Here is an 18,820-nt window from a genome sequence, read left to right as displayed (position 1 = left end):
CCAGGAAAGGCCTGAAGAGAGAATTAAAAGGAGCCAGGAGGGTACAAGAGAAGTGTCCAGCAGAAAGGATCAAGGAAAACCATAAAACTTGAAAAAGACAATGTTGTCAAGGATAGTACTGAGATACAGGCTACTAGACTAGATGGGATATGGGTTCACAAGGAGGAGGAGTTAACATTGCTGGAAAATGTGAATATAGATAATCTCCCGGGCTAGATGTGATTTATACTAGGATTCTCTGGGAAGCCAGGGAGGAGATTGCAGAGCCTTTGTCTTTGATCATTAGGTCATCATTGTTTACAAGAATAGTGCAAGAAGATTGGAAGGTAACAAATGTTGTCCCCTTGTTCAAGAGGGAAGTAGAGATCACCCTGGTAATTATAGACCAGTGAGCATTACTTTGGCTGTGAGTAAAGTGTTGGAAAAGGCTAGAAGAGACAGGATTTATAATCATCTTGATAGGAATATGGTGGTTAGGAACAGTCAATATGGCTTTGTGAAGTGTAGGTCATGCCTCACAAATCTTATTGGATTCTTTGAGAAGGTGACCAAACAGGTGAATGAGGGGAAAGCAGTTGGTGCAGTGTATATGGATTTCAGTAAAGTATTAGATAAGGTGTTTTCAGTAATTTTTTCAATGGTAGGCTACTGCACAAAATATGAAGGCATGGGATTGAGGGTGATTTAGCGGTTTGGTTCAGAAATTGGCTAGCTGAAAGCGTGTTGCTGGAAAAGTGCAGCAGGTCAGGCAGCATCCAAGGAGCAGGAGAATTGATGTTTTGGGCATGAGCCCTTCTTCAGGATGGTGATTGATGGGAAATATTCATCGTGGAGTTCAGTTACTAGTGGTGTACTGCAAGGATCTATTTTGGGTCCACTGCTGTTTATCAGTTTTATAAGTGACCTGGATGAGGGTGTAGAAGGACGGGTTAGTAAATGTGCAGATGACACAAAGGTTGGTAGAGTTGTGGATATTGCAGTGGTAATCCTTATCAAAAATGACGCTTCCCTTCCTCTCTTGCATCCCTTTCTGTCCTGTAGCATTTACATCCTGGAACATTAAGCTGCCAATCCTGTCAACCCTGAGCCATGTTTCTGTAATTGCTATGATATCGCAGTCCTCTGTTTTAACCATGTCCTGAATTCATCTGCCTTCCCTGTTAGGCCATTTGCATTGAAAATAATGCAGTTTAATTTATCAGTCCTGCCTTGTTCTCGGCTTTGTCCCTGCCTGCCGTAACTGTTTGACTGGCCTTTGTTCTCAACTGTACCAGTTTCAGATTGATCTCTTTCCTCACCAACTCCCTTGGTCCCACCCCCACCTTATTAGTTTAAATCCTCCCAAGCAGTTCTAGCAAATCTACCTGCCAGTATATTAGCCCCCTTCCAACTTAGGTGCAAACCATCCTTCTTGCACAGCTCTTTTCTTTACTCCGAGTAATTGAGGCGTGGAATATTCTGCCTGCAACTGTCGTAGACTTGCCAACTTTAAGGGCTTTTAAATGGTCATTGGATAAACATCTGGATGAAAATGCAATAGTGTACTGCACTGTCATGTTATAAGTTCTATTATCTCACTAAATCTTTTGTACTCTTGTTTCAAATTACGATTACGTGATCGCATTGAGTATTTGAGAAAACTGGATTGAGTTTACTTGCATTTTTTTCAGATTTCATAGGAATGCAGGGCCATTTCGATAAGATGAAAGCTAATTTGAAACAATGGCGCACAAGAAGCCTTTTTTATGAAGATAAGAGTCATTAAAAAAAATCTGTTCCTGAAAGTTGGAGAAATGGAGAATGATGTTGTGATAAAGGTGGGGGTGGCAGCTCCTCTGCCACCATGATACATTTATGGAAATGGAATTCTGTCTGAATGGGAGTGGAATTGTTACCTGGATGTTTCTGACTGCTGCAGACCACAATGACTTCATGGGAGAGAGATATTCATTTCGATTTTCTGTTGCCTGCAGTGGAAAGTGTAGAGAATGCTGGATGATGGAGAAATTGAGGTTTTGGTCCAGAGAAAAAAGGAAACATATGTCAAGCATAGACAGCAGAGATCAAGTGAATCCTTAGAAGAGGAAAAGGCAGGAGGAGTATAAGTAAAAGGGAAATCAGGAGGGCAAAAAGGGGACATGAGAACTTTTGCAAACAGGGTTAAGGAAAATGCCAAGGGATTTTATGAATACATTAAGGACAAAAGGGTAACTAGGGAGAGAATTGGGCCCCTCAAGGATCAGCAAGGTGGCCTTTGTGTGTAGCCACAGAAGATGGGAGAGATACTAAAAGAGTATTTTGCATCACTGTTTACTGTGGAGGACATGGAAGATATAGAATGTGGGGAAATAGATGGTGACATCTTGAAAGATGTCCATATTACAGAGGAAGTAGTACTGGATGTCTTGAAATGCATAAAGGTGGATAAATCCCCAGGACCTGATCAGGCATATCCTAGAACTCTGTGGGAAGTTACCAAAGTGATTGCTGTGTCCCTTGCCGGGATATTTTTATCAGGATAGTCACAGATGAGGCGTCAGAAGACTAGAGGTTGGCTAACGTGGTAATACTATTTAAGGAAGGTGGTAAGGAAAAGCCAGGGAACTTTAGGCTGGTAAGCCTGCCATTGGTGTTGAGCAAGATGTTGAAGGGAATCCTGAGGGACAGAATTTATACGTATGTTGAAAGGCAAGGACTGATTCGGGACAGTGAACATGGCTTTGTGTGTGGGAAATCATGACTCACAAACTCAATTGAGTTTTCTGAAGAGGTAACGAAGAGGATTTCCCCATGGGAGATTGGTTAGCAAAGTTAGATCTCACTGAATACAGGGAGAACTCGCCTTTTGGATACAGAACAGGCTCAAAAGGTAGAAGACAGAGGGTGGTAGTGGAAGGTGGCTTTTCAGACTGGAGGCCCGTGACTAGTGGAGTGCTATAACGATTGGTGCTGTATCTACTACTATTCGTTGTTATATAAATGATTTGTATGTGAGCATAGGAGGTACAGTTAGTAAGTTTGCAGGTGACACCAAACTTGGAAGCGTAGTGGACAGCGAAGAAGGTTACCTCAGATTACAACGGAATCTTGATCAGATGGGCCAATGGGCTGTGAAGTAGCAGATGGAGTTTAATTCAGATAAATGCGAAGTGCTGCATTTTGGGAAAACAGATCTTAGCAGGACTTATACACTTAATGGTGAGGTCCTAGGGAGTGTTGCTGAACATGAGACCTTGGAGTTTGAAAGTGGAGTTGCAGGTAGATAGGACAGTGAAGAAGGCGTTTTGTATGCTTTCCTTTATTGGTCAGAGTATGGAGTACATTTTGCAGCTCTACAGGACATCGGTTCAGCCACTTTTGGGATATTGCATGCAATTCTGGTCTCCTTCCTATCAGAAGGATGCTGTTCAGAAAAGATCTACAAGGATGTTGCCAGGATTGGAGGATTTGAGCTAGAAGGAGAAGTTGAATAGGCTGGGGCAGTTTTTCCTGGAGCATCAGAGGCTGACGAGTGACCTTATAGAGGTTGATAAAACCATGAAGGTCATGGATAGGAGATAGACAAGGTATGTTGCCTGGGATGGGGGAGTCCAGAACAAGAGGGCACAGATTTAGGGTGAGATGGAAATGATATAAAAGAGACCTAAGTGGCAAGGTTTTCATGCAGAGGGAGGTAGGTGCATGGAATGAAATGCATGAGGAAGTGGTGGGGGCTAGTACAATTGCAAATTTTTAAAAAGTATCTTAATTTATATACAAATAGGAAAGATATGGACTGGATGCTGGCAGGTGGACTACATTGGGTTGGAATAGCTGGTCGGCATGGACAAGTTGGACTGAAGGGTCTGTTTCCGTGCTGTACGTCTCTTTGACTCGATGATTGATCAGAGTAGAGCGATGGACGTGATCTATGTGGGCTTCAGTAAGACGTTTAACAAGTTTCCACATTGTAGACTGGTTAGCAAGGTCAGATCACATGAAAATCAGGGAGAACTAGCAATTTGGACACAGAATTGGCTTGAACGTGGAAGACAGAGGGTGGTGGTGGACGGTTACCTTTCAGACTACAGACCTGTGAGCAGTAGTGTGCCTCAAGGATTGGTGCTGGGTTCACTGCTTTTCATCACTAATATGAATGATTTGAATATGAACATAAAAGGTTTGCAGATGGCATGAAAATTGGTATAGTAGTGGACAGCAAAGAAGGTTCCCTCAGAGTACAACAGGATCATGATCTTATAAGCCACTGGGCAGAGCAGTGGCAGATGAAGTTTCATTCAGATAAATTTGAGGTGCTTCATTTTGGAAAGGCAAATCAAGGCAGGAGTTATACACTTAATGGTAAGGTCCTGGGGAGTATTGCTGAACAAAAAGACCATGGAGTGCAGGTTCACAGTTCCTTGAAAGCAGAATCTCTGGTCGAAAGGATAATGCAGAAGGCATTTAGTATGCTCTTCTTTATTGGTCCAAACATAGAATATAGGGGTTCTGGATTAGTGGTGCTGGAAGAGCACAGCAGTTCAGGCAGCATCCAAGGAGCAGTAAAATCGATGTTTCAGGCAAAAGCCCTTCATCGTTCCTGATGTCCATGAATCTATTGTTGATTGCCAGAAAAACTCATCTGGTTTAGTAATGTCCTTGAATGAAGGAAACTGCTATCCTTCCCTTGTCTGGCCTGCATGTGACTCCAGACCCACATCAATGTGGCTGCATAGATAGTTAGGGATGGGCAATAAATGCTGGCTGAGTCAGTGATGCCCCCACCCCATGAATGAGATAATATTCTGCGACTGTGATTCAATCTGATAATAGTGTTTAGGGTGTTGAGATTGGGCCTTAATGTCTTATGCATTTTGTGACTTCTGACTAAATCACAGAATTGGTACAGCCAATCAGCCTGTTGTGTCTGCACTGGGACATTCTATTCTCATTCTGTTCTCCATAAGAGTTTCCACTAATTGTTGGGATTCTAATTGTCTTTCACTCACTGCCAGTGTCTTAGTGTAAATGCCAATTTGAGTTTAGTTCTGCAGTTATCGGCCTTTGCATACCTATAGTGCCAGTTTTGCTCGGTGTGCAGTGACAAGTCGAGTATATGGATGCTACTCTCTTTTCATCAACACCAGGCTGAGTGAGAATGAAAGAGACAGAGACAGATGTGTATATACGTATGTGAATGAGCATTTAGCATCCTCTCTAGAAGCATCCTCTGTAGATAAGGCTTGACCAAGAGGTTCATTTGAAATTTACATTGTTTGATTGTCTTTATACAGGACAAATATTTATCAAAAGAATAAGTTTGTTCTGCTCAGTTACTCATAAATGTCCAACTTTGCTTCTACATCTGAACTCAATATCTACTTCATATATGTTATATATTTGTTATAACAATGTAACAGCATGATCAATTTGTTCATATTGATGTAATTTTAAAATTCCAAATCTATGTATGGATTTAATGCAGGTCATTAAATGTATATTTATTATAAGCATACAGTCTAAACTGCTTAATCTTATGAATGATAATTGGCTTTGGATAATGGAATTTGCCATCACTGAGGTGGTATGCACTGAGAAGAGGGCAAAATAATATAGATTTATATATTGTCAGTTGTGTTTAACTCTTGGATTGAATGTGTACTTCTGGGAATGGAGCTCAATGCGTGTCTGACTCAATCCACTCAGACAGAGGAAAGGACATTCTCCTCTCTGACAGTGGTAACATACCTGCTGGGTGTGAGAAGCAGCTGGTCAAACTTGGATTGGTCCATCAAATATTTGCCTGGACAAAGACAAAAGAGAGAGCTCCTGTACATCACTAGCAGCTGAGTAGGAAGATATCAAATGATCAATGCAATATTCAGGTCGTGATCATTATAATTCTATGTTTTTGAACAGGGTGAGGTGAACAGACCTGATCCTGGTTCCACTCGAGCATGAAGTCCTTCCAATCATTTACTGTTTCCCAAATTCTAAAATATTTTACTTAGATAAAAATAAACTAACCAACAAATGCACAGCTCCACAAACATAATGATTCCCCAGTTCAATGTCCAATACACTAACTGTTGAAAAACAAAAACTGGGCACGATTTCACATACTTGGAGACATTTATCCGGTGTCTGCTATATTTATGCTTCACAGGATTATCACATTTGATTCTACTATCCTTTATCTCAATGTCTATTCGCAACAAACAGCGTGAAACAGAAGCCAAACAATGAATTCCCATCAGTGTTTAGGAAATTAAAAACCACTAGAATATCTCACAGCAGCTTCTTCCCGCTCTGCCTCCCTCAGCAGGCCCACACACAGCCCGAGAAAGGCCTCTCTCTTCCCCCCAGCCCGCTCACTCCAAGTTCCGGGACCAGTTCCTGCTCCGCTTGGCCTCTTACAAACAGCCCCCGGTTCTCCCTGAACTCACCCCGAATAAATCCCGGTCTCGGAGCCCCCTCTGTGTCCCAGGCTCCCATCCCGATGTGCTGCTGGAAGGAGCCTGCTGTTCCCTCCCTTCCCTGGGCGCTGATCTCTCCATTGCGGTCTGTTTCAAACAAACCTCTTGTACTGACTGAGTAAATGCTCCTCAATGGCAGCGCTGGGGGTGGGCCTCACGCATGCGCTCCTCTACTCACGAACAATCACCGCGCACGCGCTGCTTTCCCAAAGCTTCCCAGAAACAAACATCAATTGGTCATTTCCCCAATTCCCATTTCTCTCAGTTGGAGCAAAGCAATTGGGGCTGTGAGAGAAAGGCTAGAGAAGGTTTCAAGCTGGGAATTATCCCTTTAATACGCTCCAATGGAGCTCATCCCCGGGTCATGTTAATAACTCCTCCATCCGGCTCTCTCACAATCTGATCAGGGGGCGGACGATCTGGCGGCCACTCAGCCCATCCCCTCTGCTCCCCCATTCAAAAACATCACGTCTGATCGAATGTTAACTATGATATTCAATCCTGCTGACCTTCATCCACAAATATTCATTTCTTGCCCAAAGTAACATACAGAGAGATGGAATAAGTGGAACATTCTTATGAAGGCAGAAAATAAATGATGGAGAGAGTCTTGCATCACAGTGTCAGTGCTTATTTCTGGATCAGGAGGCCCGTGCAAAAGTCAGACCAGGTGTGCAACAACATCTCTGGGACTCGATTTAGTTTGTAGTGGATGACAGATTTTAGTGTCGTGTATGCTGCAGACAGAAACCTTGTGATGTATTGTAAAACAAAAAGAGACCCCAGCTGTTTTTGTTTATTCACTCCTGGAAAGTGGATGTCGCTGGCTGAGCCTACCATTTATTCTCCATCTCTTTGAGAAAGCGGTGTTGAGCCACCTTCTGGAACAGCCGTTGTCCATGTGCTGCCCACAATGCTATGAACACAGAGGAGGTCCAGGGTCTTGATCCAGTGATAGTGAGAGAAAGCGGTTTTATTTCCAAGTCAGCATGGTGAGTGCCTTGGACGGGAACTTGTCCGATAACAAGGCGTTGTTCCCTGACATCAGCTGCCTTTATCGTTTTAGATGGAAGTAGTCGCGATTTGGAAGGTTCTCCTTTTACAAATTACAAAACTCGAATCTCTTTGTCAGCGGCACAGAGAGGCCGACAGCGTGAAATCAGAATAGTGTGTTGCCTCCCTGGTGCCAAGATCAAGGATATCTTGGAGAGAGTGCAGGATAAACACAAAAGGGAGAGGGACCAGCCGGAGTATACATTGGAACTAACTACATAGGAAGGGGAAAGGATTAGATTCCGAATAAGTAAGAGAGGCAAGAATTTAGAAGTGAGGTCCTCTCCGGTAGTAACATGTAGGTTACTCCCGCTGCTCCGAGCGAGTGAGGGTAGGAGTAGAATGATAGAGTAAGGTAATGCCAAGTCAGGAGCTGGTGCAGGGGAGAAGGGTTCACATTTTTGGATCATTCGAATCTCTTCTGGGGAAGACGTGACTTGTATAAAAAGGATGGATTGCAGCTGAATTGGAAGGGGTCTAATATACTGACAGGGACATTTCCTGGAGCTGCTGGGGAGGGATTAGACTAGTAAGGGTGGGGGTGGGAGATAATGAGGAAAGAGATCGATTTGAGGCTGGTATAGTTGACAAGTCAAACAGTCAGGGCAGGCAGGAACATAGCAGAGAATGAGGTAGGATTCATAAATTAAACTGCGTTTATTTCAATAAAAGAGGCCTAACAGGGAAGAACGATGATCTCAGGACATGGTTAGGAAAATGGGATTGGTCTTGGGATATCATAGCAATTACAGAAACATGGTTTAGGGATGGACACAACTGCAGCTTAATGTTCCAGGAATCAAACAATGGGGGGAGGCGGGCAACAAGAGAAAATGGGGAGTGACGTGTTTGGTAAGAGATAAGATGACAGATATACTTAGGGAGGATTTTCCTGGGAATTATTTGGGTGGAACTGAGAAATAAGAAAGGGTTTGATCACCTTATTGGGATTGGACTGTAGACACCCCAACAGTCATCAGGAAATGAGAAACAAATTTGTAAGGAGATCTTAGATCTGCAGGAATACTGGTGTCGTTATGGTGAGGGATTTTAACATTTCAAACATAGATTGGGACTGCCATTTTGTTAATGGTTTCAACAGAGAGCAATTCCTTAAGTGTGTACAAGAAAATTTTCTGATTCAGTAAGTGAATGTACCTTCCAGCCAAGGTGCAAAACTTGACGTACACTTGGGATATAATGATGTGGCAGTGGGGGAGCATTTTGTGGCCAGTGACCATAATTAAAAACTGTTATTGAAAAGGATAAACCAGATCTCAAAGTTAAATTTCTAATTTGGAGCAAGGCCAATCTTGAGAGTATTAATCAAGAACCTTTAAACATCGCCTGAGGGCAGATGTTCACAGGCAAAGGGATGGCTGGAAAATGGGAAACTTTCAAAAATGTGAAAACGAGGGTCTAGGGACAGTATGTTCCTGTTTGAGTGAAAGGCATGACTGGTAAGTGTAGGAAATGCTGGATGAGAAAAGAAGTTGAGGTTTTGGCCTGAATGAGAAGGAAGCATATATTAGTTAAATACAGTAGAGGTTGACAGCAATAGGGAAAAACTTAAGATGGAAATCAGGAGGGCAAAAAAGGGATATAGGATACCTTTGGCAAATATTGTTAAGGAGAATTTAAACAGATTTTATAAATACATGAAGGACAAAAGGGCTCAGTAAATATTAGCAGGGCAGCCTATGTGTGGAACAACAGGAAATGTGGAGATATTAAGCAAGTTCTTACTGAGGAGAAGGAAATGGAAGATGTAGAATGTGGGAAATAGATGGTGACATTTTGAAAAATGTTCATAATACAGATGAGGTGCTGCTGGATGTTTTTAAACATAAAAGGTGGATAAAGCATGAGCACCTGATCAGGTGTACCGTGGAACATGGTGATAAGCGAGGGAAGTGATTGTTGGGCCCCTTGCTGAGATATCTGTATCATCGATAGTCACAGTTGAGGTGCAAAAAGACTAGAGGTTGGCTAATGTAGTACCACTGTTTAAGAAAGGTGGTAAGGCAAAGCCAGGGAACTATTGAACAGTGAGCGCAACATCAACAGTAGGCACACAGTTGAGGGGATTGTGAGAGACAGGGTTTACATATTTTTAAAAGTCCACTGGGAAGTCATGTATCACTAACTCAACTTTTTTTTTGAATTGGTAAGGAAGAGGACTGATGGGGGCAAAGTGGTGGATGTGATCTATATAGCCTTCAGTAAGGCGTTTGACAAGGTTCCCCATGGGAAATTGATTAACAAGATTGGATCACATCGAATACAGGGAGAACTCGCCATTTGAATACAGAACTTGTACGAAGGTAGAAGACAGAGGGTGGTGGCTGTGGGATGCTTTTCAGACTGGAGGCTTGTGACAAGTCATGTGCTACAAGAATCAGTGCTGGGTCCACTGCTTTTCATTATTTATATAAATGATTTTGGTTAAAAACATGACAACACCATGTTATAGTCCAACAGGTTTATTTGGAAGTAGAAGCTTTCAGAGTGCTGCTCCTCTGTCAGGTGTCGATGCTCTGAAAGGGTTTACTTCCAAATAAATCTGTTGGAGTATAACCTGGCCTTGTGTTATTTTTAACTTTGCACACCTCGGTTCAACACCAGCCCCTCCACATTATTATGAATGATTTTGGTTGTGAAGGTGCACCTATTGTTAATAAGTTTGCAGATTACACAAAAATTGGAGCTGTAGTGGCCTGCAAAGAAGGCTACCTCAGAATACAGCAGGATCTTGATCAGACGGGCCACTGGTCCCAGGAGTGGCTTATTGAGTTCAATTTAAATCAATATGAGGTGCAGCAATTTGGAAAGGCAAATCGGGGCAGGACTTACACACTTAATATTAAGGTTCTGTAGAGTGTTGCTGAACTAAGAGACGTTGGAATGCAGATTCATTGTTGCTTGAAAGTAGAGTTATAGTTAGATAGAATAGCAAAGAAGGCATTTGATATGTTTTCCTTTTCTGGTCAGAGCTTTGAGTATGTAATTTAGGAGGACACATTGTGGGTGTACAGAACATTGGTTATGCCAGTTTTGGAATATTATGTGCAGTTTTAGTTTCTCTCCTATGGAAAGGATGTTGTGAAACTTGAAACGGCCATTCAAGATAGTTTTTGATCCAAAGAAAAGGCCTAAAATTTGGGAAGATATACAGTGAAAGACGTGAAGGTTGCAAACAGATCTAAATACAGCCAATGGCAGGGAAAAGGGATTTGACTAACAAAGAGCAAATGAAGAAAACAGTAATGTTGTGGAGGCCATTAAAGAAAAAAAAAACTGTTGAAGCACTAATAAATGTGTAAAGGGGGAAATAGGTTGGTAAAGAGGACCATATGTCACTAACAACAAAAAAGGGACTTTAAAATGGGGAACAAAAACGACTCAAAAATCTCTAACATAGTGTTGTTCTCTGTTCACAAATGTTCACACAACTAACACAGTAGTAATGTTGGGGAGTTTACTGAGCGGGAAAAACTGAACCAATTCAGTATTATTTGGGAAATGATGTTGGGACAGTGGGTAGGATTGAAGGTTGGGAAACACCAGGCCTTGCTCATCTACGTCACAGAGTATTTAATGTAGTGGGTTGAGTAGGACTGGATGCAGTGGTGATTCCTGATAAAGGGCTTTTGTCTGAAACATCGATTTTCCTGCTTCTCGGATGCTGCCTGACCTGCTCCAGCACCACTCTGACCTAAACTCTGGTTTGCAGCATCTGCAGTCCTCACTTTTGCCTGGATGCAGTGGTGGTCATGTTCCAAGATTCTATAAGCTCTGCAATAATTTACACAGATGGGGGCTAGCTAGTGTAAGCAATCCAATGGAAAAGGGAGGTAGGTATAAAATTGGGAACTATAGACCGGTCAGCCTCAGGGAAAAATCAAAATGAAAGCTTCAATTGCGAAGCATTAGACAAAACAGTATTCAGGATCCGATAGAGTCAGCATGAACATGAAGTGCCTGTTCCAGTGCACGCTGTTCTGTATTCTGAGCTTGACAAACTGACTGGCCATTTTTGAGGATGTAAACAGTCGAGCTGATGAGAGTGTAACAGTTACTGAGGAGAAAAACTACAACTAACTCCCTGGACCCCGCAGCAAAAGCTGAAAGGAGGAGACATTCTATCCTTCCACACTTACATTTGGGTGATATTTCTGGCGTGTGACTGTGTGAATGTGAATACTGTGTCAGAGAGACTGTCGGAAAAGGGCGGACGGTTAGTCGAACGTAACTGTGTTTGTGTGTCCGCGAATATTATGATATTTCTGGGTCTCTCTTGTGAAAATCAAAAACAATTTCAAGTCAACTTATTCCCCGGCTCCCCCAATAGACCTCAAAGGTAGAATCTAAGACAATATATTTGTTGATTTCAAGATTTCAGTCTAAAAGAAGCGACAATATCACCGTTCAGCTGAAAGAGCACGATCTTTGCAGCAGCAAAATGCGCTTAATTCGACAACGGAGCCGTCTATTCGAGTGAAAACTTTTCAGTCGCAAACCTTACCGTGTCAGGGTGAGGAGCGATCGAGCCTGGCTCTCTGGAGATGCGGAATTTCAGAGGAATCGGAGAGTTTATGCTGTTAGAGAAACACAGAGGAGCAGCAGGAACAGGGAGCTGACGGCAGGTTGTCCCTGCGCCGTCCGCTCGCTGCCTTGAAGTTGCTCAGTGCCGCCACCAGCAGCTTCATTGCTGACCCAGTTCAGACTGAGCCAGAGAGAGATTCAGCGCAGAGTTCTCAACATGAGTGACAGTGCAGCCGCCGAAACGGCTCCTCCAGCCTCCGCTCCCACTAAAGCCAAGGCTCCCAAGAAGAAGGCGGCGGCTCCCAGGAAAAAAACACCCGGTCCCGGGTTGGGAGAGCTGATTTTGAAGGTTGTCGGGGATATCAAGGATCGTAAAGGGACCTCTCTGTCCGCTGTGAAGAAGGCGCTGGAGAGAAGCGGGATCGATGTGGGAAAGCGAAATGCACAGATCAAGATGAGTATCAGGAGGTGCCTGGCGAACGGCTCCCATGTTCTGGTCAAGGGCCAGGGCGTCTCCGGCTCCTTCAAACTCCCAAAGAATCCAGTCAAGGCAAAAGCGGGAAAGAAGGCGGGAACATTAGCGGCCGCCAAGAAACCGGCCGTGAAGAAAGCACCGGCCAAGAAGCTGACAGCAAAGAAACCTTAGGCCAAGAAAGCGACAGTCAAGAAATCCCCAGCCAAGAAAGCGACAGTCAAGAAATCCCCAGCCAAGAAAGCGAGCGGCAAGAAGACGGTACCGCCAAAGAAAGCGGTGAGCAAAGCAGCGCCAAAGAAACGGACTCCCGTGAAGAAGGTGAAAAAGGCCAAGGGCCCTAAAGCCCCCAAACCCCTCAGCAAACCGGCTAAAGGCAAGGCCAAGCCCAAAGCGAAAGGGACCAAGACAGCAGCAAAGAAATGAACCAGTCGGTGTAATATATGACCATCTGAACCCAAAGGCTCTTATCAGAGCCACCCACATCTCTCAGGGATGAGCTGATCCCGGATCCAATGTTCCCCGTCCCCTACCTTAGATATGAATTGTTCTGAATCACTCATACACACACTCATGCCATGGTTGACGAAAGCGGAGACCTGTGAATGGGGAAGGTATCATACTGAGAGGGTTGATTGATCCTCCATCTGGTTATTTCACTTCGCGACTTATAACTCTACCGAGTCACGAATGTGACACATTGTAGTATTTGTATTTCATTGACCAGTTCAGGATTGTTACTTTGTTCAGTTTTGATTCTGAGACCCTGCGGATGTTTTCATGGCGTGTTCCTTCCATGTGCCTGTTACAGACAGTTCAGGCAGCAATTCCACATTGTCTTCGGGCTAATTACAATCTGGGGGTAATACAAAATAACATAAAGTGAGATTCTGTCCTTTTATCGGTGTACACTGCATTAGCTTTTAAGATGTTTAAATTGGCGGGGTTATTTAGATTAAAGGCCGGAACAAGTTCGGTTGTTCAGTTTCTGGATTAGTGGTGCTGGAAGAGCACAGCAGTTCAAGCAGCATCCAAGTCGCGCTGTTTTAAACCCCGCCTTTCCTCCTCCCGTCTTCCAGACAGATCAGACAATGATCCTGTCCCCACTGACAGATAACAAGGTTTTAAAGAATTACTATAAAATAATAAATTTTATCTCAGTTGCAGACGGATGATGTTTTGCGTTTGAATGTTTAATTTAATTTCAGTGTTTGTGAGGGTGAATTCGGCGGGCATTTTCAAACTGACCAATTGTCATTTCACGTTATCCAATCAGCCTCCAACAATTCTTTTCCTGCCTTTTCTGTACCTTCCGGAGCTGTTTCTCTGTGGGTTGAGGGACAGGGCTGTATCCAATCCCAGCTCTAGGGCGGGCTCTCCATTCCCTTAAACAGGCAGCACCGCAGCAGCCTCAGCATTGACAGCAGCAGCCTGTGTGTGTGTTACAGAGAGTTGGAGAGAATGGCCCGAACCAAGCAGACAGCGCGCAAATCCACCGGAGGGAAAGCTCCCCGCAAGCAGCTGGCGACCAAAGCGGCCCGCAAGAGCGCTCCGGCCACGGGCGGAGTGAAGAAGCCTCATCGCTACAGGCCCGGCACGGTGGCTCTGCGGGAGATCCGCCGCTACCAGAAATCCACCGAGCTGCTGATCCGCAAACTGCCCTTCCAGCGGCTGGTGCGAGAGATCGCTCAGGACTTCAAGACCGACCTGCGCTTCCAGAGCTCGGCGGTGATGGCCCTGCAGGAGGCCAGCGAGGCTTACCTGGTGGGACTGTTTGAGGACACCAACCTGTGCGCCATCCACGCCAAGCGGGTTACTATCATGCCCAAAGACATCCAGCTGGCCCGCCGGATCCGCGGGGAGCGCGCCTAAACGGAGCCTGGCCGGCCCTGCACATTCACCCCGAGAGAGAGAGAAAGACACAACGGCTCTTTTCAGAGCCACTAAACCATCCAGAGAGAGCGGGAAACGATGGGGTACAGTAATATTGTAATTATAAATCTATGAAGTAAGTGGGGATTGAATAAAATATTGAGTCCGTCAGTGACAATGAAAATCCAGCGACCGAGGTCGTCAGTGATCGCAGAATTTATTATAATACGATATTAGAGATTTGAAGTTTTGCTACACAATTCGGAATTCCTCGAACAAAAGCCCTCTCTCCTCATTGTTTATCATGGTGGTAAACATGGCTTGTGCTTGTGGAGAAGGTTTGGCGCCAAGAGACCAACCGCTTTTATTTCGAATTGAAAAGCCCGCCAACATGCCAGAGGCGAATGCGTGAATTCTTATTTGGTGATTTGTTTTTGCCATTCCAAAAATATAGTCCAAACAATCATACATTGCTCCCTTTCCGAATTTGCAACTGAAAAAAAGTGGCTCTCTAGTGAGTCAATTTTCCGAAACAGAGGCTTTTTATTCCGAGAGCGAAAGGGAGCATATTAAACACCAGTGAGTAATGTATTGCTGGGGAGTTGTTCCCATTCAGCGGCAATGTAAAGAATACAAAGTGCAATGTAATTTGTACATCACATATTAAGGTAGTGGAGTATTCCGGATTAAATCCCCTCTCTCCGAATTGTCTCCCTTGGCGTTCCCACTAGCTGTAACTCTATGATCATTGTTAAAAATCACAAAACACCAGGTTATTGTCCAACAGGTTTACCTGGAAGCACTAACTTTCGGAGCGAAGCTCCTTTATCAGGTGGTTGTCATGAAGGAGCGGCGCTCCGAAAGATCGTGCTTTCAATTAAACCTGTTGGACGATATCCTGGTGTTGTGTGATTTTTAACTTTGTACACCCCAGTCCAACACCGGCATTTCCAAATCATGACTACTGTATGATCATTGCTGAGAAGGCAGGCGGGAAATCATCAACCGTTTTCCTTCCGATTTGGACATCCCGCCGAGATGTTGATTAGGGAAGAGAGTTTTATACAAAATAATGCTTTCCTACTTCATCGTTAATTTGCTTTTAGATTAAGAAAGTACAGTTCACACAGTCTCTCTTTAGGAGAAGTGAGCCCATGAGCTGTTTGAAGGGTCCGAGATGCTATTTGGAGGGGAGGTTCAGACTCGATGGGCCGAATGCCTTCATTCAGTCCTTGTGAGGATTTCATGAACGTTCTTCGCCGTGAGCGCATTAACAACGAACACCGCCTTTAGGTATTATTTTAATATCGTGCTCCCTTGTTACCGTGCTGTCCTTGTTAAATGCCGGAGGAAATATCACAGAAGCGCTTCACAGGAGGCTCCCAAGCACTGAGGATGTCACCTAGACAGGGGACGAAACGCCTGCAACACAAATTCCCAGCTCGGCAAACAGAACCACAACAACTACAAAAGCTTGACATGTGGCGTATGATAAATGCAATTACACAGTAATAAACCAGAGACTGACAGGAACTGGTTAATAACTACAATCTGAGATACGCAGAGCAAAAGCTGACACTATATTCCTGATGAAGGGCTTTTGCCCGAAACATCGATTTTCCTGCTCTGATGCTGCCTGACCCGTTGTGCTTTTCCAGCACCACTAGACACAGATATACTCATACAGCACAGAAAAGCCCTTCAGACATCGAGTCTGCACCCACAATAGCTACCTCTCAAGGGGTGCTAATTTCCTGTACTTGTCCCATATCCTTAAATAGTATGACAATTGAAGTGCTCATCCAAATACCTTTTAAAGGTTTCTGGCCTCTACTTCCTTCCGAGGCAATGTCTTCCAGATTCCCACCACTTGCAGAAAGAAAACGATTTTTTCTGAAATTCCCTCTATATCTTTACCCCTTACACTCCATCATAGTGAGAATCCTTATCCTTACCAAATCCTAAACCAATCACCATTTGTGATTGATCGCTCAAACAAGGGAAACAGCTTCTCTTTATTCACCCTGTCCATACGCCTCATAACCTTTTACACGAAAATCATGAGCCCCCATTCAGTTATCTCTGCTCGAGAGAAAACAATCCAAGCTGATTTATTGTCTCCTTTTCTTTTGGAAGTAATATTTGTGTTATGATCCTAATCCCCAATACTGGGTCTGGATTTAGTACTGCTGTTGTCACTGTCGGTTTAGTGTGAATGATTCTGGGAAACTGAAGCTGTGCCTGCGCGATACCGCGCCTTCCCCAAGCTGACCGTTTGTGACAAGAGGAGCGCATGCGTGAGGCCCTCCCCCAGCGCTGCCATTGAGGAGCATTTACTCAGTGAGTACAAGAGGTTTGTTTGAAACAGACCGCAATGGAGAGATCAGCGCCCAGGGAAGGGAGGGAACAGCAGGCTTCTTCCAGCAGCACATCGGGATGGGAGTCTGGGACACAGAGGGGGCTCCGAGACCGGGATTTATTCGGGGTGAGTTCAGGGAGAACCGGGGGCTGTTTGTAAGAGGCCGAGCGGAGCAGGAACTGGTCCCGGAACTTGGAGTGAGCGGGCTGTGGGTCAAGAGAGGCCTTTCTCGGGCTATGTGTGGGCCTGCTGAGGGAGGCAGAGCGGGAAGAAGCTGCTGTGGGACATTCTTGTCGTTCTTAATTCTCTAAACACTGATGAGAATTCATTGTTTGTTGATGTTGGGCAGTGAAGAATGGAAGCACAGACCATAATTTTGTGACAATCGTATAAAAGGACACGTAAGAGAGTGAACAGGTTTGAAGTTTCGAGTAAAACATTAAACATAGCGTCCCTTGTTATTTCCTTCATCTTGCTATTGATATATGTCAGCATTGCAGCTGCTTCGGGAATTCCCATTCGTGGAGGTGTACAGATGAGAACTCACCCAATTGTCAAAAAGTTGCAAACAGAAGAAGACGAGGAGCAACTCAGGGCAAGAGTGGAATCAAAATCTGGTTCTGCTTGAATTGCTAGGTTTAAAAATACCCGAATGATTATTAACTGGCTGCCACACTGATCGGTTTAATCTTGCCTAACGTGGCTTATGTTGACTTACGGCTGAAAAATCTTCTATCTTCCTCCAAGCAAATATTTGAATGCTGAAGACAATGTCATATTTCCTCAGTACAATGCCAAGTGTGACCAGTTGCTTCTAACAAACAGCATGTTACCACTGTCAAAGCAGAGCACATCTTTTCCACAGGCACAGAACAGATTGGATCAGACTTAGCTTGAGCTCTATTTGCAGAGATAGATCCAAACAAACAAACAGTCAGACCCAACTGCGGAAAGACAGATTATTTTCCTCTGCAGTCTCCACAGACATCTTGCATAAGCCACAGATACAGAGCAGAAACTGAACGGTCCAGATTGATAACTACACACATGCATGAACATAGCAGAAAGTGACATGACAGATTAATACCTACAGTCACATATTCTCATTGCAACAACTGACAGCAACACATTATTTGACAATCACTTGCTCATTTCACAAGACTGACAGGTAGAGACTGAAAATGACAGTCACATTCACACAGCAGAATCTGACAGGCACACCTGGATAACAGCACTCTCACATTCACATTGATTGAAACTGACAGGTATATGTTGATAAATGCATTCACCTATTAACAAACCACAACCTCTCAGGGACAGGTTATTACTGACATTCTCAGATTAACAGAGCAAAAACTAACAGGGATAGGATGGTCATTAAGCTCACACATTCACATTGTGGAGACTGACAAATACATATTAATAGCTGTACTTTGATATTTACAAGCACAGATGGATAACTCCATTCAAATATTCATACAAAAGAAATTGACAAATACAAATTGATAAATACATTTACATATCTACGAAACAGAGACTAACAGGAACAAATTGAGAAATACATTCAGGTTGCAGAAATGGGCAGTGCTCTCAGCTGCAGGGTTATGGGCTGGTTGCAAGAAGGTGGAATTAGAATGGCCGTCTGGTGTCTTTGGGTTGGAATGGACATGATAGGACAAATGGACCTCTTATGTGCAATGTCATTTCAATGGATCTATAGTTCTATGTTAATTTGTCCCTGTGAGTCACTGCTATGTGAATACATAAGTAATTTCAGAAAGGCTTAGAAGGACAGAATGTGAGAGTGTGGTTGTCATTCACAAAGTAGGAATTGACGTGATTAGTTCAAAAACGAAACTGATTCCCAGCCCCGCTTGCATTAGATAGCGCCATTCATGGAGATATACAGTTATTGGCTACTTTCTGGGCCTCACTCAATTGGTATTGAATTAACAAAAAGAAAACTCACCAGACATGGAGCAAGAGTAGAATCAGACACGTTTGAATTCCTGGCTATAAATACAATATCCTCATGAGTATTAGCTGAATGTTGCATTGATCAGG

The 18,820-nt window shown here is 43.8% G+C and overlaps 2 protein-coding genes and 1 long non-coding RNA gene across 4 annotated transcripts in view; 2 read left to right on the top strand and 1 right to left on the bottom strand.

Moving 5' to 3' along the window:
* The window catches only part of LOC140470791 (uncharacterized), a 212,184-nt gene that overhangs the window by 2,649 nt on the left and 190,715 nt on the right, over positions 1-18,820 (bottom strand). Inside the window, exons 1-2 of one of the 2 annotated variants that reach the window (XR_011956710.1) lie at positions 6,426-6,560; positions 5,728-5,782 (exon numbers count right to left, since the gene is read on the bottom strand). This is a non-coding gene — a long non-coding RNA (uncharacterized lncRNA). Of the gene's footprint in view, positions 1-5,727; positions 5,783-6,425; positions 6,561-18,820 lie in introns of those variants that run through there. The other variant, XR_011956709.1, reaches the window with a different exon arrangement.
* LOC140470702 (histone H1-like) lies at positions 12,247-13,637 on the top strand. Its single transcript, XM_072566723.1, has one exon. The coding sequence runs from the start codon at positions 12,271-12,273 to the stop codon at positions 12,697-12,699; it is 429 nt and encodes a 142-aa protein (XP_072422824.1). The 5' UTR covers positions 12,247-12,270; the 3' UTR covers positions 12,700-13,637.
* LOC140470909 (histone H3) lies at positions 13,894-14,463 on the top strand. The gene has a single exon (XM_072566849.1). It carries the CDS (start codon positions 13,987-13,989, stop codon positions 14,395-14,397), a length of 411 nt encoding a protein of 136 aa, XP_072422950.1. The 5' UTR covers positions 13,894-13,986; the 3' UTR covers positions 14,398-14,463.

This window comes from Chiloscyllium punctatum, chromosome 52 (genome assembly GCF_047496795.1).
Source record: "Chiloscyllium punctatum isolate Juve2018m chromosome 52, sChiPun1.3, whole genome shotgun sequence".
In the NCBI taxonomy this organism is placed as follows: domain Eukaryota; kingdom Metazoa; phylum Chordata; class Chondrichthyes; order Orectolobiformes; family Hemiscylliidae; genus Chiloscyllium; species Chiloscyllium punctatum.
The sequence above is the reverse complement of the archived record's forward strand: the minus strand, read 5'-3'. Positions and strand labels throughout refer to the sequence as shown.